Source organism: Salvelinus sp. IW2-2015, linkage group LG15 (assembly GCF_002910315.2).
Source record: "Salvelinus sp. IW2-2015 linkage group LG15, ASM291031v2, whole genome shotgun sequence".
NCBI lineage: Eukaryota > Metazoa > Chordata > Actinopteri > Salmoniformes > Salmonidae > Salvelinus > Salvelinus sp. IW2-2015.
The window spans coordinates 28,765,883-28,788,318 of NC_036855.1; the positions used below are offsets into that span (position 1 = coordinate 28,765,883).

At 40.3% G+C, this 22,436-nt stretch overlaps 1 protein-coding gene across 1 annotated transcript in view; it reads left to right on the top strand.

Annotated features, from left to right (window-relative positions):
- Positions 1-22,210, top strand: part of LOC111974355 (5-hydroxytryptamine receptor 7-like) — a 32,821-nt gene extending 10,611 nt beyond the window's left edge. Inside the window, exon 2 of the mRNA XM_070447082.1 lies at positions 19,545-22,210. Coding sequence (XP_070303183.1) covers positions 19,545-20,283 — 739 coding nt within the window. The 3' untranslated portion in view covers positions 20,284-22,210. The remainder of the gene's footprint in view (positions 1-19,544) is intronic.
- The last annotated feature ends 226 nt before the right edge of the window (positions 22,211-22,436 follow it).

Genomic DNA, 22,436 nt, shown 5'->3' on the forward strand with positions numbered 1-22,436 from the left:
TGGTACCCAAAATGATTTACTGAAATTTGTTACCTATGATTCACCAAACAATATTTTGAAAGAGGAAGCAAAGCATTTGTTTTCATTTCAGTCTCCTCCATCTCCACTTGCCAAAGTTAAGTGGATTTTCCCCCCTATTAATAATGTAAAATGAACAGCTGTACAGAAAGACTCATGTGTAGGCCAKATTACAGAGGAGGAACTTCTTGATGCAATTAAAGGCTTTAAGTCTGGGAAAACTCCAGGGCTYGATGGCATACCAGTGGAGGTATACCAKAACTTTTTTGATGTACTCAGAGGATTTTCAGATACTCAACAAGAAGGTCTGACTTRATTATTACAGAAACAGYACCTAAGTGGTAAATATAAAGATACAGTCCATTTAAAAAAAATGGAGGTCCCTTACACTTCAGTGTTGTGATGCAGAAATTCTAGCAAAGTGCATAGCGCATAGAATTAAAAAGGTATTGTTTGATATTATTCTTCCTAYTCAGACAGGTTTTTTACATGGACGATACATTGGAGATAATATATGACATGTACTGGAAACAATAGAACGCTATGAAAAATCTGGGAAACCAGGCCTGGTATTCATAGCTGACTTTGAAAAGGCTTTTGATTAAGTACGACTGGAATTTATATATAAATGCCTGGAATATGTCAATTTTGGAGAATCTCTTATACAATGGGTTAAAGTTATGTATAGTAACCCAAGGTGTAAATTAGTAAACAATGGCTACTTCTGAAAGTATTAAACTGTCAAGAGGAGTAAAGCAAGGTTGTCCACTATTAGCATATCAATTTACTATAACCATCGAAATTGTAGCTATTAAAATCAGATCCAACAATAATATCAAGGTCTAGGGTTTAAAAACAAAGGTGTCATTGTACGTGGATGATTCATGTTCTTTTAAATCCACTATTTGGATGCCTCCACAGCCTTATAGATAAACTAGATATTTTTTCTAACCTCTGGATTACAACCAAATGATAAGTCTACTATATTACATATTGGATCACAAAAAAGTAAAACTTTTACATTACCGTGTAGTTTACCAATAAAATGGTCTYACGGTGAAGTGGACATACATACAGTGGAAAGGAAAATACCTGTCTATTTGTGGAAAAATCACCCTGATTTAACTCTTTAGTCATATCCCAGTTMACCTATTTGCTTATGGCCTTGCCTACACCTAGCAACTTTCAATTAAATGAGCAAAACAAATTCAATTTTATTTGGAACAGCAAGTAAATTTTTCCCTCCAAAATTACATTTRAGAGGGCAGAAATGATTAAATATTAAAGCATTAGACCTCTCACTAAAGGTTTCAGTCATACAAAAATRATACTTAAATCCGAACTGGTTCTCCAGCAGAAAAGTAAGCATGTCTAACCCCATGTTCAAGAATGGCCATTTTCGCTTTATTCAGATTACAACCTCTCACTTTCAATTATTTGAAAATAAAATCATCTCCAACATATCACTATTTTTAAAACAAGCCYTAGGAAGTTGGTTGCAATTTCAGTTTAAACCACCAGAAAAGACCAATCAAATATTACAAAAAATATGATGGTTAAACTCAAATATACTAACTGATAAAAAAATAAAAAAAATTGGATAAAAAGGTATAATCTTTGTAAATGATATCATATATAGGACTGATGGTTTGTAGAAAAATCACCCTGATTTAACTCTTTAGTCATATCCCAGTTTACCTATTTTGCTCATGGCCTAGCCTACACCAGAGGAATGTAGCTACCACTTGATTGTGGATCAAAGAGAGAGTGTCAGCATGTTCCAGGGGATCTGTTTAAGCAAGGTGAGGTGCAGAATTGCTAATCTTGATTACATAAAGTACATTTATTTGGGATACAAGGTGGGGATTTGTAGATCAGTGATTCTTCACAGTCCGACTGCATGAATCACAATGTAGTGATTAGTGAATCTCAAACACGTATACAAGCACAGTGGTTTTTGGTCTCTGTTGGAACTGTGGCTGCATCCCAAATAATATATGTCCCCTGGTAAAAAGTGCACTATAAATGGAATATGATGCTATTTGGGACGCAGCCTTAGAGGTCCTCTGGATTAGCATGATCCTGTCAGCAGCTCAGACAGGGATAYAGGATGCATAGAAAAACATGGACCACTCTGCTGGAACTAATCTCTGCGCTTCTCTGACATTTCCCCAGCCATCATGTTGGTTGGTCCCTAGCTTCACACACACGCACACTGCACACTGGAGAGGCAGGCCCCAATTCACAATGATTGAAGATTGCTTTTATTGGTATAGATTTTCTATATGGGTGGTTTATGCATAATTTTTAGTCACCCTTATCCAGGAGAAATTAGGGTTAAGTGCATTGCTCATGGGCACATCAGCAGATTTTTCAATTAGTCAGCTGGGGGAATTMAACCAGCGACCTTGGGTTACTGGCCCAATGTGCTTAACCGCTAGGCTACCTGCCGCAGTCATACAGGTGAATTAGTTGTAGCTCAACTATCATTCCTGGATGAAGATCTTCTCAATTGGCTTCTACTGGGCTGAGCCAAACTATATTCCTGCCATGTTCTTACCACTTACTTTAAGTGGCCACTGCACAAATCTTACTCTGAAAGGTGTGAATAGTAAAAAATAAATACAAATAAATCTCCAACCTTAGCATTGTTATTGCATATTACAAACTCATGATTCATCATCATAGATGGAAATAGTCTTACCTTCTCCAGTTTGAAAGCACTAGACCTGCCCTTGTCCAGTTCCTAAAAAAGGTGCTTTCTCTTGTGGCCAGTTCTAGTTCTCCTTCTAAGAGTAATATATATATTCTTTATTCTTAAAGCCAGATATGAATAATTCATTGGCAACAGAGGGGAGAGGGAGGATATTCCCTGTCTAGAGTCACCCAGCCGTTGACAATATCTAGATAGTGCTTGGGGAATGGAAGAGTTTGTTATTGCAAAGAGACAGATCCTCATTAAAAATGCAAATAAGAAATAACACTGTCTTGCACTCAGTACATTTTTATGTACTGAGTGCATCAGCATTTGTGGGTTCGCAAAACACCAGTCTCAACGTCAACAGTGAAGAGGCGACTCCAGGATGCTGGCCTTCTAGGCAGTTCCTCTGTCCAGTGTCTGTGTTCTTTTGCCCATCTTAATCTTTTCTTTTTATTGGCCAGTCTGTGAGATATGGCTTTTTCTTTGCAACTCTGCCTAGAAGGCCAGCATCCCGGAATCGCCTCTTCACTGTTGACGTTGAGACTGGTGTTTTGAGCGTACTATTTAATGAAGCTGCCAGTTGAGGACTTGTGAGGCGTCTGTTTCTCAAACTACTTTCTAATGATCAATTAGCCTTTTAAAATGATAAACTTGGATTAGCTAACACAACGGCCATTGGAACACAGGAGTGATGGTTGCTGATAATGGGCCTCTGTACGCCTATGTAGATATACAATAACAAATCTGCCGTTTCCAGCTACAATAGTCATTTACAACATTAACAATGTCTACACTGTATTTCTGATCAATTTAATGTTATTTTAATGGACAAAAAATGTGCTTTTCTTTCAAAAACAAGGACATTTCTAAGTGACCCCAAACTTTTGAACGGTAATGTATATATATTTGTATTTAATCCTTCACAATCTTCCTGGCATCTGACGCTTCACACTTGTTATTAACCAGCATTTGGTTTCCAAACAGAAGCAAAAATGTCAAAGCCTTTCGTCTTGAGTGAGCCCCGCCTTAGTAGACTACGTCTTGGATACTCACACCAGACTGGTGGAGGTGGTAAGCCCATCAATTCAGAATTGAACATCGGCACACACATTCCACAATCACAGAATAAAAGTCCTCCACCTGCTTTTCGGTCTTTTTTCGTATCAGACATCCTACACATCGATGTCATTATTAGCATAGAAAGGTTTAGGTAGGATTKGGCCTACACTATGGAGCTGCTTGCTTTCTAAGACATGAACATTATTTACACAAATCACTTGTTGGCTAAATAGCCTACAGGAAGAAATAACAATGCATTTTGTACTAATGCAATTATGTAGTCGATATAATTGATTAAAAACAGATTKATTSCCGAAGTWGTCAATGAARTAGYTTGTTTATTTATCAGCTGAATTTCAACTGTTGGGTGGCAAGCGCGAGCAACTCCTCACAAAGCTGATTGTTGTGCAGAATGAAATGTGTTCTAATGTTCTATGTACGCATTTCACGGTAAGGTCTACTACACCTGTTGTATTCGGCACATGTGACAAATACCATTTGATTTGAWAATAAGCCCAGTCCCTGCACACATTTTTTAAATGCAATCTATGGAAAAGACAAGTGTTTTGAGGGTGAATATTGAAAAGAGCGGCATCGCAATTTTCCAGTGCTGTATGATTTATTTCTCAGACACTCTTTAGTGTCTGGCATGACAATAAAAAAATGAACCACCAGGCACGTTGGACATTCCAATGCATAAATTGAAGGCATATATGCCAATGCTATTTTTTATAGGACATTAAACAAGCAACAAGATCATATTTAGAATCTGTGATCTATGTAATGGTTAGCCCATTGGGGTAAACAATGCAGAGGAGCAACCCCATGCTTCAACCATGTAGTCACGATGCTGCATCAGGCTACAGGTGATAATGCTTATTGCTAAACTAGCTCACCTGTCTGTTAATATGGATCATGTATAGGCATGACAGCAGGAAGATGTTTTGGGTCCTGTCAGGGGTGCTGAGGAGTATTTTTCTCTGCTAATAGAGGAGTAATACATAAAAAAAATAGATGAGTTCACCAATTAAAAAGGATGTTTTTATATATTACGATTTATCAGGGGGTGCTGCAGCACCCTCTGCTCCCTTACTTCCCGTGTCTATGTGTATAGGCCCTAAAGATATTGCTTTTCATCAATATGTTATTGGGCTCACTTCTGGAGAGGAAGGTTACATTTGAAACTGTTTCATATGTGAAGGCTATATGTCCTCATTGAGTTGGGGATGGTTTCATTTTAGTTTTCCAAACAATCAGTGTAAATATCAGATTTTATGGTTGGCCATAATATAAAGGTACTTGCCCAGACGGAAAATGAAACATGAAATCACCCACGATTGAAATTCTGGGTGCATAACTTGCTTTCCTGTGATCTTGGCCCAGGCCAGTAGTTTTCACTTGGTACTGGCCCGGTGTGACAAAATTATATGAATGTCAAGTCCTGATGTGATTCCCCTCCATTGTGACAGATTGTTTTGGCCCTTACATTCTGCCCAATTTACCCAGAACCAGATGGGTGCTTTGACAGAGTTCATACCGGGGGCAGTAAGCACCTGTGTAAGCCCATAGCCTGACATGACAATCCTGCGTGGAATGTACTGTATATAGTCCCCCTTTTGCTACCTTTAATTATTGCATGTGAGCCAGTGCCAATTCTGTAAAACTGTTGAACATACCAGTACAGTACACAGGATAGTCCCCCCTCTACCTTTGATTGTTGTTTTGTTGCCAGTGAATACGTTCAACCCAGGGGAGGTCTGAGTGTATGGGTGTCTGTGTAGTTATTTGGTGCAGAATGAATATCTACCCACCACAGCACAGTAGCACCCGGCCACCACCACAGATGAGTTGACCTGGATGACGGTTGCACAAGTAATACAGAGTGACACCAAGGAGGATACACACTCAGTGGCATCCTCCCTCCCTCCTTCCTCCACCTCTCCACAGACGCAGTGCCCTGCCTGCTCTGAAATATGTAGGAGAGGAGAAACACGGCTGAGGAGAGAGGATCTTCTCTAAAGCTATAGTAGTACGGTCAGATCTAAGTTAATGTGTACTTGGAGAGGCATGCTACTTCTCATGTAATCCTTTAATATGTTTTTTTCATCAGTGCTTTTTCATCAAGTCCATCGGTGTATAGCAGTGATGTATTCAGTCCTCTATACACCTTTCCCATTGGGAAGTTATGCCTAGCAGGCTGCAAACAGTGTTTTCCAAACAATGGGAAGTTGGAGTTCGTCCGACGTACTGGAATTTGTCAAAACGTGAATTAATAATTCAGTTTGCTCGGTGCTTTATTCATGGAAACATTCATGCACAATAATAGCCGTGCCTCAGAACTGCCCTCCCCCTTGTTGGGCATTTGACAAAAATAGAAAAGACGAAAAATCGGTCAATGGTGTCTGTTCAATGTGACAGTCCTATAATGTCATCATTGGGAATAAAGTACTGTCTGTTTAAATCCCATAGCCATGAATTACCAAAACACATTGTTATAGAGCTACAGTACCAATCCATCATAACGATCTGTGAGAGAGAAGAGTTCCCTTGGGACTTGGTCAATACGATAGCAGAAAGGAGAATAACACTGCCCAGGTGCCTAGACTACATCGTTTGTCCTCCTACTTAATACATCTTCCTACTTAATACATTCCCTCCTCTACAATATTGACTCTGTGAGGTCAGAAGTTGCCTCGGTCGTTTACTTGGGTCTCAGTTATCATAGAACTCCAATAAGCTGTCTGGCCAGCTGACTCATAGGGAATTGAAGACATTTGCCTCACGTCATCTCCCTTACAGTTAATATCATCTCTGCTCACTGGCCTCAATATAAGACAGTCTTTGTTTTGTTTTTAAAAACTTTGATGGTTTCGACCTTTAGCTCCAGTCTAAACACTCTTTGTTGCAGTGGGGTGAATGCATTGGAATAAYTGTACTAGATATTTTTTCCAAACATACACAGTATATACTGTATACCTTATATTGATTTTAGTACAGGCACAGACTGGTTCATTGGACCGATATGGATTTTCACCAGACCCACCTCTTGGTCCTATTTCGTCTTGTTTTACTTTGCTACAGTAGCTACTCTGTCAGACAAAAACTAATCAGAGAGAACTTGAAACCTTTCCAGGCAAGCTTCATACGTAGAGAGAGTAGGCACAGTGATGGAACAGGGACATGGAAAACTTCCCAGAAGAAACTTCCTCAGGCAAGGTGTTAATGTAACGATTGCAGTGAGGGATCATTGGGCTGATAGTGTGAATAATGTGCACATTTTGCACGGTGGGAATAGACAGGATGGATAAGCTATAAACCTCCAGGAGATCGAGACCTGCTTCTTTGCTGTGCATATAACATGGCAGTGACATCCACATATAATCTGAGTGAGCGGGCAGGGGGGAAAGATCAACTGGGTCTTAATGGCGAAGGGAGTTTGGAATAAATCATGTTGCGTGTTTGGCTGTGGTGCATTATTCATCTGGGATGAACAAAAGCAAAACATTTTACACAGAGCAGGATCATGGGTATCCCATTGATGGAACAGATTATATACAGTAGATAGTGTTCTGGGTATTTGTATATACAATCGAGTCTGAAATTATTGACACCCTTAATAAAGATGAGCAAAAATTACTATATAAAACAAATAATTCAAATACTGAGCTATATTCTATGCAATTTGGGGTGATGGGGCTAATTCTATTATTTTATTCGAATACAATTGCTCAAAGAAAGTGATTTTGTAAAAGAAAAAAATTCTCAAAAGGAATGGGTCAAAATGATTGACACCCCTTTTTTCAATACCTTTCAATACCTCATCTTGCGAGGATAACGGTACTTGGACGAGGCTTTTTCTAAAATGTTTTAGAGTTGGGGAACACATTGGGAGGGATCTTAGACCATAAGACACAGTAAATAATTAAAATACTGAGCTATGTTGTATGCAATTTTTTGGGGGGATATTCTATTATTTTATTCTAATACAATTGCTCAAAGAAAGTGATTTTGTTAAAAAATTCATTCGTATTTTCTCAAAGGTAGGGGTCAAAATGATTGACACCCCTTTTTTCAATACCTTTCAATACCTCATCTTGCGAGGATAAGGCACTGAGCCTTTTTCTAAAATGTTTTATGAGTTGGGGAAACATTGGGAGGAATCTTAGACAATCCATTTAAGAATGATGGAGGCACTGTGTTCTTGAGGACCTTCAATGCTGGCGAAATGTTTTGGTACCTTCCCCAGATCTGTGCCTCGACACAATCCTGTCTCGGAGCTCTACGGACAATTCTTCGCCTCATGGCTTGGTTTTTGCTCTGACATGCACTGTCAACTATAGACAGGTGTGTGCCTTTCCAAATCCTGTCCAATCAATGGAATTTACCACAGGTGGACTCCAATGAAGTTGCTAGAAACATCTCAAGGATGATCAATGGAAACAGGATGCACCTGAGCTCAATTTCGAGTCTCATAGCAATGGGTCTGAATACTTATGTAAATAAGGTATTTCTGTTTTAAAAATTTGCAAAAATGTCTAAAACCTGTTTTTGCTTTGTCATTATGGGGTATTGTGTGTAGATTGCTTAGGATTTTTTATTTATTTAATCAATTTTAGAATATGGCTGTAATGTGACAAAATGTGGAAAAAGTCAAGGGGTCTGAATACTGTCCGCATGCACTGTTTCAGTACATCCCTGTGGACATGTAGATTTGTCATGTTGGTTAACAGTCTTCCACACAAATTTTGATTGGCAGTGAATATTCGGTGTGTGTGTGTGTGCGGACATGTATCTACCTTACACATTACACTTCCACATATTCGGTGAGAGTATTCACTCTCAATTCCAAAACTCATCATTTAGAATTATGATGTTGCTGCAATATGACCACGTTTTCCTGCTTCCCTCATCACGGACACAGGGAGAGAACATAAAGTACCATTATGATGTTGTAAATTTCCTGTGAATCACAGATGCAACCAGTTTTTCTTTTAGCTTTTAAAATGAGTAAAGGCAAGGGCAGCAAAGGTAATCTTCTCTCAATTAACAAATAGGCTACTTATTTCATGCTGGAATAGACTGTCAGTACTTTGACACCCACGTAGTAGTTTACAATAAGCCATTGCAGAGTGGAAACATTTCTAGAAATAAAAACCCTTTCACTTAATGTAGAATAACCTAGCTACGTTTTTTAGGAATCCTCAAACAATCCATCAATGCTACTTTATATTTACATATGTAGTATGAAAGCAGATCTGTTATATGTTATCCATAGATGCCTGCCACAATCTATGTTTACTGTGTGAGAGTACACTTTGTGTTTGCTCACCTGAAAAGGTACACTTCAGGAGTTTATCTACGAGGATAATATAAAGCATAGAGATAACAATTCCTGGCAATATTAAAACTTGTCCCAACTTGTAAAGATAATGAAAAAGATATGAGCATAAGCTACACCAAATGTGTTTGAAGAGATAAACAATATTGTTTTTCACTGTAAAATGTCCCTGGTTGTCACACCCTGACCGTAGAGAGCTTTTTATGTCTCTATTTTGTGTGTGATTTGGGTGGGCATTCTATGTTCCTTTTTCTATGATTTGAATTTCTGTGGGTTTGGCCGGGTGTGGTTCTCTATCGTTGTCTCTGATTGAGAACCATACTTAGGTTGCCTTTTCCCACCTGTATTTGTGGGTAGTTGTCTATGTGTTGTTGCCTGTCAGCACTCATTTTTGTATAGCGTCACGGTTCGTTTGTTATTTTGTTAGTTTGTTTAGTGTTCGTTCATTAAATGAAGAAGTATGTACGCATCCCTCACTGCGCCTTGGTCTCCTCTCTTTGACGGCCGTGACACTGGTAATGGGTAATATTGAGATATAGTTGAGAGTTCTGTTGTAGTTTCCTACTATATTATTCTGTATAGAACAGTGGACACACAAACAAAACAGAAACATAGATTATCCCCCGAATCTGTCATTTCTGATGCATGTCAGTATCTGGTTTCAAGTTAGATTACATTACATTTAGCTTCCTTCTCTCTATTGGGGAGATGTATTCATTGCTAATGTAGGAAATACGGTAAGACAGTTGCCTTTACTTCTTGATAAAATGAATGAAATTAATATCCATGTTAAGATGTATATATATATTTAATCTTTATTTTTTGCACTAATCGTTCAGTAATATTTGGTGTTTGCATCAACAAAGGTAAAACTACATACAGTAGACGCAAGTGGATTATTCTGAGTAAAACAAAGACTTACCAATGTCTACCTCTGCCAGTAAAAGTTTGTTTCCTTGTAGGAACATGAATGTCACCACGAAAAACACTGTAACATTGTTGGTCTACATTGATAAAACCTTATGTCTTAGTCACTTATCACTCTCTGTTTGCTGAATTTAGGGCAGTAGATATATTGATATATATACTCCAGGGAAGGCTTTCACATACTGTAATATAACCAAAGTATCTTATCTTTCCAACTATAGCCTAGCTATCTAGCTCGAGACGTTTCCCATAAATGTCAAAAGTACAGAGAGAGAGACATGTACAGAGTCTGAGCAGATATTTAGAATGCTGTGTGAAGGACACAGGAGGGGGAAAAGCATAACTTTACACTGTAAGATGACTTTTCTGCTGTTCTATAAAACATGTTATCACGATCAGGCTGTTTTGAAAAACTGATGCCTCCGTCTTACAGTTCTTTGAAGGAAATCTTAATTCTCCCTCTCTTTRTCTCTGTGTGTCTCTCACCCTCTCTGTCTCTCTCTGTCTCTCTCTCTCTCTTTCTCTCTCTGTTTCTCTCACCCTCTCTGTCTCTCTCTGTCTCTCTCTCTCTCTGTCTCTCTCTCTCTCTCTCTCTCTCTCTCTGTGTCTCTCACCCTCTCTGTCTCTCTGTCTCTCTCTCTCTTTTTCTCTCTCTGTCTCTCTCTCTCTCTCTTTCACTGTATTTTTACGATGTTTTACCTGCAAAGTGCTGTCAGGGTTTTAGTAAAAGTGTTTATGGTCCCCCTTAGAGGTTGCAATGCAGATCCCATTCCATTAAGAGGTTCCATTTGACACAGCTACAGTTGAATTCGGAAGTTTACATACACCTTAGCCAAATTACATTTAAACTAAGTTTTTCACAATTCCTGACATTTAATCCTAGTAAAAATTCCCTATCTTAGGTCAGTTAGGATCACCACTTTATTTTAAGAATGTGAAATGTCAGAATAATAGTAGAGAATMATTTATTTCAGCTTTTATTTCTTTCATCACAGTCCCAGTGGGTCAGAAGTTTACATACACTCAAATAGTATTTGGTAGCATTGCATTTAAATTGTTTTACCCTTGGGTCAAACGTTTTGAGTAGCCTGCACAAGCTTCCACAATAAGTTGGGAATTTGGACCTCCCTGAACAGAGCTGGTGTAAACTGAGTCAGGTTTGTAGGCCTCCTTGCTCGCACACAGCTTTTTCAGTTCTGCCCACATTTCTATAGGATTGAGGTCAGGGCTTTGTGATGGCCACTCCAATCCCTTGACTTTGTTGTCCTTCGAGCCCATTTTGCCCACACGCTTCGGAGTGCTGTTGGGGTCATTGTCCATTTGGAGACCCATTTTGCGACCAAGCTTTAACTTCACTGACTGATGTCGTTGAGATGTTGCTTCAATGATATCACTAGAATCTATCCTTCCTCATGAGCATCTATTTTGTGAGTGCCACAGTCCCTCCCAGCACACAAGAGCACCCTCACACATATGCCTGCCCCCCCAGCTTCACAGGTTTGGATGGTGTCTTACGGCTTGCAAGCTCCCCCTTTTCCTCCACAACATAATCGATGTCATTATGGGCCAAACATGTTCTAATTTTGTTGTTTATCATGACATGAGGTGACATTTCTCCAAAAAGCTAGATCTTGTCCCCATGTACGCAGTGCAAACCAGTATGTCTGGGTTTTTTATGGGTTTCGGAGCAGTGGCTTCTTCCTTCTGACGGGCTTTCAAGTTATGGGATATAGATCTTTTACTGCTGATATAAATCTTTTGGTGCCTGTTTCCTCCACGCTCTTCAACAGGCCTTTGCTTGTTTGCTGGGATTGATTTACAACTGTTTCGCACCAAGAGCACTTTCATCTCTAGGAACAGAACGCGTCTCCTTCCTGACGTGAAGGCTGCATGGTCCCCATGGTGTGTTTATACTGGTACTATTGTTGTACAGATGAGTGGAACTTCAGGCATTTTGAATTGCTTCCCAAGGATGAAAACCAGACTTGTGGTGGTCTAAATACAGACATTTTTTGTGGTTTGGCTGATTTTCTTTTGATTTTCCCATGATGTCCAAGCAAAGAGGCACTGAGTTTGCAGGTAGGCTTGAAATAATCCCCAGAGTACACCTCCAATGACTCAAATATGTCAATTGCCTATCAGACGCTCATAAGCTCATGAACTCATTCTTCTGCGAATTTTCTCCAGCTGTTTAAAAGGCACAGTCAACTTAGTGTTGAAACTTCTGACCCCTGGAATTGTATAGCAGTGAATTATATGAAATAATCTGTCTGTTAAACAATGTGTTGGAAAAATTACTTGCGTGTCAATGCAGCAAAGTCGAATGTCCTACATAAAAACGCGACTTGCGCCAAAACTATAGTTTTGTTAACTAAGAAGTTTGTAGAGTGGTTGAAAAACGAGTTTTAATGACTCCAACCTAAGAGTATGTAAACTTCCGACTTCAACTGTATATACAGTATATACACATTCTTAAAGTAAAGTGGTGATCCTAACTGCCCTAAGACAGGGAATTTTTACTAGGATTAAATGCCAGGAATTGTGAAACTGAGTTTAAATGTATTTGGCTAAGGTGCATGTAAACTTCCGAKRTRAACTGTAGCGCATTGCGTAATTAACAGTACGATGTAGATTACACAGAATAAAGGGTAAAGCAAGCATGGACCACCATGATTGGATTGAAGCGATGGACTAGTTAAAGCATACATATTCAGCTTCCATCGATAGATGTGTCGTTGTATGATACTGAGAAAAGAGTTGACACATTCATGAATATTTGAGTAACCGTTTTAGGACCCTCACTAAAGGAGTTCGGTTCTATAATTGTTTTTTAGGTATAATTACCCGCAATATCCAGAGGAAACGATAGAGCTTATTATCTAATCACAAACTCATACACACACACTATCATTAAAGTTGACATACACACCTGCTCTCATATGTAAAGTGACAGACCAGCTGTGCACTGTATTAGTGTGCCCATTAGCCATTTATCGTTTTGACAGTAATAGCCGGCTATTATCTTTATCTGTGGGAAACTCTATAAACTCCAGTGGTGCAGGTGGTTTCTGAGGCCTGTAATGATCCACTGGGCCATAAAACATCAACGTTTTATTGACCAATACACAGTACCAGCCACTGAACCGGCTGGTTGGTGTGACGAAGGAAGCAAGAGAGACATAACAGAAGAGAGAAAATCTAACATTTCAGAATATTATGTGCTCAAGAGGTTTCAGGGGCAAGGGTTACTGCTCAAACATCCTCCACTTGTAAAGTGGAAAGAGTCGAGGAGGCACAGGTCAGACAAATATTAGGTCTACAGATGATATTATCCTTAAGGCGGGATTCTCCCATGTTTCAGCACCTGCAAGGTAAAAGTAAAAAAATGTCAACACACATGGTCATAAAATAAGTTAAGAGTGAGTTGCACCACAGCTCTTCACTGGTTACCATTATGAGCTCCAATGTTAAACAGGCTGTCATCAATGCAGTGCTTTCCCTAGAATAAATGTGGACCTGGTCACTGTTTAGAAATCASGGTTGTRAAGGGTGGGGCTAGACAGAGCACAGTACAGATGTTCATATACATTTTCCATTACGGAGTTTTTCAAGGAATCCAATAGTGTCACAGGGTAGGGAACAATGGTATGGAAGCCGAAGCACATGTGTAGTATTTATTTATTTAAAAATACTTCATCTGTGCTTGATTGAACATTGCCTATTGGAACCAATGGAATCGTCACAGAAGGGTCCCAACACCACCCATCTGGCTCTTGATCATTCTCTCAATCTGCAGTCTCAATCAAATTCTCAAAGTATTTGAAAAAATAAATAGATAAAACCATCCAGGGGTGACTCAGCCAGTGTGTAAGAGACGAGGCCAGTTTATATGGGCACTTACTGCTCCTAACTGACCTCTCCGCTCACTAATTTTAACCTTGACCTGGCCAGCGATGGGCTAGACAGCCAGGGTCAGTCAAGTGTCCATACACATARTAAGAGGGGCAGGCGTTAATGGGAGAAAGCCCAATTAAAAAGGCCTTTCTCTTTTTTGKTAACCTAAGATAGGAGTTATTACGTCCCTGATGTCATTATACAGGCACAATTGTGAGAGATGTTAGAAGTCAACCTCTTTCTCTTGAGATCTGCAACAAGGTAGTGTTGTCAATGAAATGTAGGAGGACTTGTAAAGCAATGGCAGCATACTTTAATACAGAGCTATTCAGTATGAAGATGTGCTGAAGTTGCTGTTTTTCTGTGCATTCAAGTTTGTCCATGGCACTGACATTTTCTTTATATTTAGCAAACGAACCATGAAGCAAGCAGCAAATGTACTGAACGTTGAAGGAAAAACAGCAACATGACAGTTACCGCGTTCTGAGAAAAATTGACTTCTTTTCAGATTAGCATCAGCCCTGGCTGCACATMTGCGTTTCGTTCAAATCCACTGCTCTCTCATCTGTACAAATATAGGACGTGGTTGTTGCAGATGCACATGACATCTGATAGTTTTACTAAAGCAGAACGCCATTTGAAAAACTCAATCCAATTATTTTGTTGACACTGAAATCCTCCCTTTAAGATAAACCCAATTTATTAGAAAGTTACAGAATTCTACTCTTATTCTTAGAAAGACACTTTCCAGCCGACTATATTCCTWTTTTAGTGCGCTGCTTTTTAAAGAGGGAAGCCATTCCAAATGAGCCACTCCAGCCCAGTTAAATATTTCACCATGTTTCCTATCTCAGACATAAAAGGCTTGAGTGGTGCTCCTGGCTCCTGGAGGTGAGTGACAGCCACTACAACCATGATGTGCATCCAGGCCCTTCCATTCTGCATGTGTGTAGAAAATAGTTCCACTTTACTGTGCTTCACTAGCCTAGCAGAAGTAATGGAACTCTCCATTAGCTCAGCCACTCTGTTTGTCTAGGGCATTGTAATCCCCTAGGGCTCAGGAACACAACAACTGTGGATAGGCCCTAATCCATCTGCAAAAAAAAGCAATAAAAAAAGAAGAGCTCAACTTCATTTGATAAGAGCTGTCCCTCTTCTGTCTCTATCTTCCTCAGTGATAAGTGGTGACATTCTATCAGGGTGTGCATCCCGAATCGCACCCTATTACCTATAAAGTGCACTATTTTTAATCAGGGCCCATAGGGCTATGTTCAAAAGTAGTGCACTGTGAAGGGAATAGGTTGCAACCAGTATGATTCACCTGTTTCCACTTTGTGTATTCTGGGGAGGTGATAATAACTAATAGATAGACATCTGTGTTGACACATTCATGATCACCTTGATGTTGGACTGGACTGTTTCCCTCATGTGTGTTTTTGTGGTGACACTGGAAATGCATGTTGGGATAGCAAATCTCGATTTACAAAAAACATTCAGGTCATGTAAAAGCAGGTAGCCAAGATTGCTGGATTGAATCCCTGATCTGAGAAGATACAAATCTGTAGTTCTGCCCCTGAGCAAGGCAGTTAACCCACTGTTCCCCGGGTGCCGAAGACATGGATGTCGATTATGGCAGACCCCCGCACCTCTCTGATGCAGAGGGGTTGGGTTAAATGTGGAAGACACATTTCAGTTGAAGGCATTCAGTTGTACAACTGACTAGGTATCTTTCCTTTCCCTAAAACAGAAAGCTTGAGATTGTGTTACACGTGGGATATGAACCCGGATCACCCACGGGAACAACCAACATCTTAGACTGTTAGATCAAGAGGATATTGCCTCTTGGGCTGAAGGCAGACACAGGTGTTGAAGTTCACAGGCGGGGCTACCTCATCACGTGACCATGACTGACTCATGTCTGCTACATATGTTTCATGAGTCACTATATCAAGGAGTTTGACTGACAAAAGTATAAAATACTTGCATTCCAGCATATGTAAATCAGTCTAATTCTATAGTGGCAAAGATGGCGATATTAGTGTCCAAATTACGAGTGGTTCCTAAAACGTCCATTATCATGGAAAGGCCAAGCAGTATGAGGTACTGATACAGAATCACTCATGTGTTCTACTTTTCCCACAGATTTTCATCTTGTTTAATAAAACATTTATGGCGCAGAGAGAGGCATTACCGTGGCAGCCATCATGTTTTTTTGTGAATTTCCTCAGAGGATAACGTAGTACAGTTTAAGTCGGAGGTTTACATACACCATAGCCAAATAAATTTAAACTCAGTTTTTCACAATTCCTGACGTTTAATCCTAGTAACAATTCCCTCACTTAGGTCAGTTAGGATCACCACTTTATTTTAAGAATGTGAAATGTCAGAATAATAGTAGAGAGAATGATTTATTTCATCTTTTATTTCTTTCATCACATTCCCAGTGGGTCAGAAGTTTACATACACTCAATTAGTATTTGGCAGCATTGCCTTTAAATTGTTTAACTTGGGTCAAACATTTTGGGTAGCCTCCCACAAGCTTCCCACAATAAGTTGGGGGAATTTTGGCCCATTCCTCCTGACAGAGCTGGTGTAACTGAGTCAGGTTTGTAGGCCTCCTTGCTCGCACACACTTTTTCAGTTCTGCCCACAAATTTTCAATGGGATTGAGGTCAGGGCTTTGTGATGGCCACTCCAATACCTTGACTTTGTTGTCCTTAAGCCATTTTGCCACAACGTTGGAAGTATGCTTGGGGTCATTGTCCATTTGGAAGACCCATTTGCGACCAAGCTTTAACTTCCTGACTGATGTCTTGAGATGTTGCTTCAATATATTCACAGAATTTTCCCTTCCTCATGAAGCCATCTATTTTGTGAAGTGCACTAGTCCCTCCTGCAGCAAAGCACCCTCACAGCATTATGCTGCCACCCCCGTGCTTCACAATTGGGATGGTGTTCTGCGGCTTGCAAGCTTCCCCCTTTTTCCTCCAAACATAACGATGGTCATTATGGCCAAACAGTTCTATTTTTGTTTCATCAGACCAGAGGACATTTCTCAAAAAAGTACGATCTTTGTCCCCATGTGCAGTTGCAAACCATAGTCTGGCTTTTTTATGTTGGTTTTGGAGCAGTGGCTTCTTCCTTCCTGAGCAGGCTTTCAGGTTATGTCGATATAGAACTCATTTTACTGTGTATATAGATACTTTTGTGCCTGTTTCCTCCAGCATCTTCACAAGGCCCTTTGCTGTTGTTCTGGGATTGATTTACACTTTTCGCACCGAAGTACATTTATCTCTAGGAAACAGAACGCGTCTCCTTCCTGAGCGGTATGAAAGCTGCATGGTCCCATGGTGTTTATACTTGCGTACTATTGTTTGTACAGATGAACGTGGCACCCTCAGGTGTTTGGAAATTGTTCCCAAGGATGAACCAGACTTGTGGAGGTCTACAACTTTTTTTTCTGAGGTCTTGGCTGATTTCTTTTGATTTTCCCATGATGTCAAGCAAAGAGGCACTGCGTTTGAAGGTAGGCCTTGAAATACATCCACAGATACACCTCCAATTGATTCAAATTATGTCAATTAGCCTATCAGACGCCTCTAAAGCTATAATTTTCTGGAATTTCCCAAGCTGTTTAAAGGCACAGTCAACTTAGTGTATGTAAACTTCTGACCCACTGGAATTGTGATACAGTGAATTATAAGTGAAATAATCTGTCTGTAAACAATTGTTGGAAAAATTACTTGTGTCATGCACAAAGTAGGATGTCCTAACCGACTTCCCAAAACTATAGTTTGTTAACAAGAAATGTGTGGAGTGGTTGAAAAACAAGTTTTAATGACTCCAACCTAAGAGTATGTAAACTTCCTACTTCAACTGTATATCTATCCTGTTATACTGTGGCCTACTTCATGTATCCATTTAACATGGCCTACCCCCGGATATATTAAAAACCCATTCAGTCTTCCCACAGCTGTGTACATGCACTGGGACTGACTGAGAGAGAGAGTTTAAGACCAATGTTTTCTTTTTTTGCATTAGTCAGAGTTGAGGTGGGGGAGTGAGTGGAGTGGTGGTGGCATGACTGTGGCGTTGTGTAACCAAGTTATGACACACACAACCATATTGGGTGTTGCTGTCTCTTTCCTTCTTGTTTGGAAGACTTCTAAGAAACATGGAGTCCATTCTCAGTCAATGTCAATCACTACTGTCTATTGAGAGTAGATAACCGGTCTGTAACCTAACGCTCAGATATTGCACCCCTCTGGTTTGTGCGAAGGATAATTGTTCACGAAACATCACATTTTAGAAGTTATGGTCACAAAAAAGGATTTTCCGAAGCCAGTGGTGGAAAAAGTACCCAATTGTGATACTTGAGTAAAAGTAAAGATACCTTAATAGAAAAAGACTCAAGTAAAAGTGAAAGTCACCCAGTAAAATCCTACTTGAGTAAAAGAAAAAAAAGTATTTGGTTTTAAATATACTTAAGTATCAAAAGTAAATGTAATTGCTAAAATATATCTAAGTATCAAAAGTGAAAGTATAAATCATTTCAAATTCCTTATATTAAGCAAACCAGACGGTGTGATCTTCTTGTTTTTAACACTTACAGATAGCCAGGGGCACACTCCAACACTCAGACATCATTTACAAACAAAGCATGTGTGTTTAATGAGTCTGCCAGATCAGATGCAGTAGGGATGACCAGGGATTTTATCTGTAAGTGCATGAATTAGACACTTTTCCTGTCCTGCTAAGCATTCAAAACGTAACGAGTACTTTTTGGTGTCAGGGAAAATGTATGGAGTAAAAACTACATTATTTCTTCAGGAATGTAGTGAAGTAAAAGTAAAAGTCATCAAAGACATAAATAGGAAAGTAAAGTACAGATACCCTAAAAAACTACTTAAGTAGTACTTTAAAGTATTTTTACTTAAGTACTTTACACCACTGGCCAAAGCCTTTTACAACCGTGATCCGCTGGGATTTGTTTTAAGCCATTCCCCGATAATGCACAGCCTGTCGTGCGTTAACTTATTGCTGTCGTATAGTACAGTACACTATACTATACATTTTAATTCCCTAAAGTCAGTACAGTGTTGTCAGTACATTGTACCCCAGGAGCTGCTCTTATGTCCGGAACAGTAGTTCTGTAGATTCCTTTAAGCCTCTTTACAGAAGGGTAGGAGTCAATGGCTCTTAAAAAGATGATGGGGCTTACACTTGACCATCACATTAAAGAGAGTGTTTTTTTCTTTGAAATTAATAATAAACTCTTTGATGTACTGTACAAGGCTAAGACTACGAGCAGCCTTGATGTATTTAGGGCAGGAGGCTGCTCTTTTGTTACTCAAGGTAATGAGCAAGCAGTGCTGTAGTGTTTTCTCAGATGGGACAAAACTATGTAAAACAAGCAGAGGATAGAGGATAGAGGACTCAAACAATTGCAAAAACAGGTAGGAGATTCATTGTACTAATTTCAGAGTATAGTACTCCTTATCCTGCTGCCCCAGTGTCTTTATGTTTTGCATTGTATGTAGCCTGCTTGCATTTCTAAATGGGATAATAAAGTTTATCTGGCTAAATTATTTGTTTCTTCTCTCTCAGGTATCTGGGGATCACCCGCCCCCTCACATACCCAGCCAGGCAGAACGGCCAGCTGATGGCCAAGATGATCCTGGGGGTGTGGCTGGTGTCCGCCTCCATCACCCTGCCACCCTTCTGCGGCTGGGCCAAGAACGTCCACGCGGGCGGCGTGTGCCTCATCAGCCAGGACTTTGGTTACACCATCTACTCCACGGCTGTGGCCTTCTACATCCCTATGCTCGTCATGCTCTTCATGTACTACAAGATTTTCAGGGCCGCCCGCAAGAGCGGCCTCAAGCACCGCTTCACCGACTTCACCCGGCGCGAGCGGCTGGAGACGGTGGCAAGCGAGGCACTGAGGATGCAGGGCCTGAAGCCGCAGGGCGTGGCCGAGGAGTGTGCGGTGCTGTCCCGTCTGCTGACCCGCGAGCGCCGCAACATCTCCATCTTCAAGAGGGAGCAGAAGGCTGCCACCACACTGGGGGTGATCGTGGGCGTGTTCTCCATCTGCTGGCTGCCCTTCTTCATCCTGTCCACGGCCAGGCCCTTCATCTGCGGAGTGGAGTGCAGCTGTGTGCCCATCTGGCTGGAGAGATTCCTCCTCTGGCTGGGCTACGCCAACTCCCTCATGAACCCCTTCATCTACGCCTTCTTTAACCGGGACCTGCGCTCCACCTACAAGGATCTGCTGCGATGCCGCTACCGCAACATCAACCGACGCCTGTCCGCCGTAGGTGTGCACGAGGCCCTTAAGGTGTAGGAGGAAGAGGACAATGACAAGGAGGAGGGGAGTTTGGGGTCCCAGAAGCATCCAAGGAATTTATAATCCTGTCCTCATTGTAAAGACTACTGGCTGCTACTCTTTGTGATTGTATAATAGAGGCTCAGAGGGATGACCTGTGACCTGTAGCTGTAGATAAAGACACAGACAGACTGTTAATACCTCTCTAACCCGCTGTAGAGGCACAGAGACAAGGCCATCACTTAGGCCTGTGTCTGTCTGACTCACTCAGTCATTCTATTTTGGGACACAAAACCARAGACCGTATTTGACGGCCTATTCAAGTTGACACTGGCTTTGTGCATATGCTACAATTCAGTCCTGACTTCATATTCATGTCAGGAAGATAATGCATTGACTTGGGAAATCACATGCGGACCCTGGCGATAATTCTAGGTCATTAAAAGCATGGGCTGCAAATGGATTTCTGCACAATGATATTTGCTAAATTAATGCTTGCGCAAGGGGTGCCATTGGCTATTGACTTAAACCAGTGAAGGTCGCTGAATCTGTATCTATGTAACTGTTTCCAGTTCAACTTGTCCGTGGTCTAGTAGGTGATGATGGTGAACAATTGAAAGTGGTCTGTATAGGTACATGTGAATCTTTTATTTTTTGGAGGCAGGCAAGTGTTAAATGTTCACCAACAAAAACACTGCAAAACAGAAAGCATCCATTGTCAGTTTATTTTCAGACATGCCATTGAACACATCTATCTCTGCAAAGTCAACCCAATGGACAGCCACACAGACCCAGGGGAAACACACACAGTACATGGCCAAGATGATATATTCCTTTGGAATATAAATCGTAATGTGAATGAAGGCTAACAAACAAAAGTTAATCTTGTAATGTTACCACAAAGCACTTGAGGGTGGTAGGGATAACAAGCCTGTGATTGGACGTGATTTAATGGGGAAGATGTTAGAGAGGTGGTACAACAAGTAGACCTAATGGTTAGAGTTGGAGAATGTTCTGGAACTAGCTACATACATCTCTGAGAAATGCCCATTTACAAAATCKACAGGAACCCTCATCACTTCATTTTGCATTCATTGTTCAGTCTGCTTGAAGCTCACATCTGTCTAACATGCTATGCATTATCCATGGAAGAGCAGAATGTTGTGCATAGTCAGTTTGACATAGCTCAGCAGCACAGTGGGTCATACTTAACTTCACCCTAGCACACTTAGGCACATACGTGTAAAACATGTAGAAGGTGCCCACTGGGCACACACTGGTTGAATCAACATTTTTTCCACGTCATTCTAATTAAATGACGTTGAACCAACGTGGAGTAGACGTTGAATTGACGTCTGTGCCCAGCGGGTGATGACAGATCTTAAACATTTTCTCCAAGTTGAGTTTTCACAACATACACAAAGAGTTGGTTGGCTACACGAAACAGACAGATTTTCCCTACTGATTTGTTATCAATTTGTTCAACTATGACCCATTAAGGAAAGGCACTCATTGTGCTGATGAGGTTCTCCCAACAAGGAATGAGTCCACCCATCAAAGTCTTCATCGCTAATGCCTGAAGCAGCAGGTGTTGCTACTTCTGCTCTCCTTCATAGCAGGATATGGTCAAAACTTTTATGAACTCTGCATCAACTTGGTTTATTCACAACAACTCTGTTCTGTTGTAATCTGTGTAAAAATTGTATAATTGAAGCAGTGTGTGCTTTTCTCTACCTCGATTTTCGGAAAATACTTGTTAATTATTATTGCAAACAGATATATTCCTGGCTTGCACTATATTTTGTCATATGATTCCTTGTTATTTAAGTGTCTAGTGTCGACGACATTCATTGACAWACCCTTCTACAACTGCTTTGCCAACGTTACTCTCCAAAATGTACCTGGAGAAATTAGAGTATATTTCTTTCATCACTTTGTAAATAAAGCAGCACTTGGTTTAAAATCAAAAACGGGTTTCTGCCAGAATGCACATATATTCCCCAGTCACRCAGACATGTATGTGGTCATAAACTATTTAATACCCATAGATTTAAAAGCTCTGCCAGCTGTTTCACACTAAAAACAAGCCTTATCTTACACTTTAAAACAAGAAGCCTTCACAAACCACYWTTCCATCKAGTTTTTATGCGAGATGTYTTAAAARAAGTCAC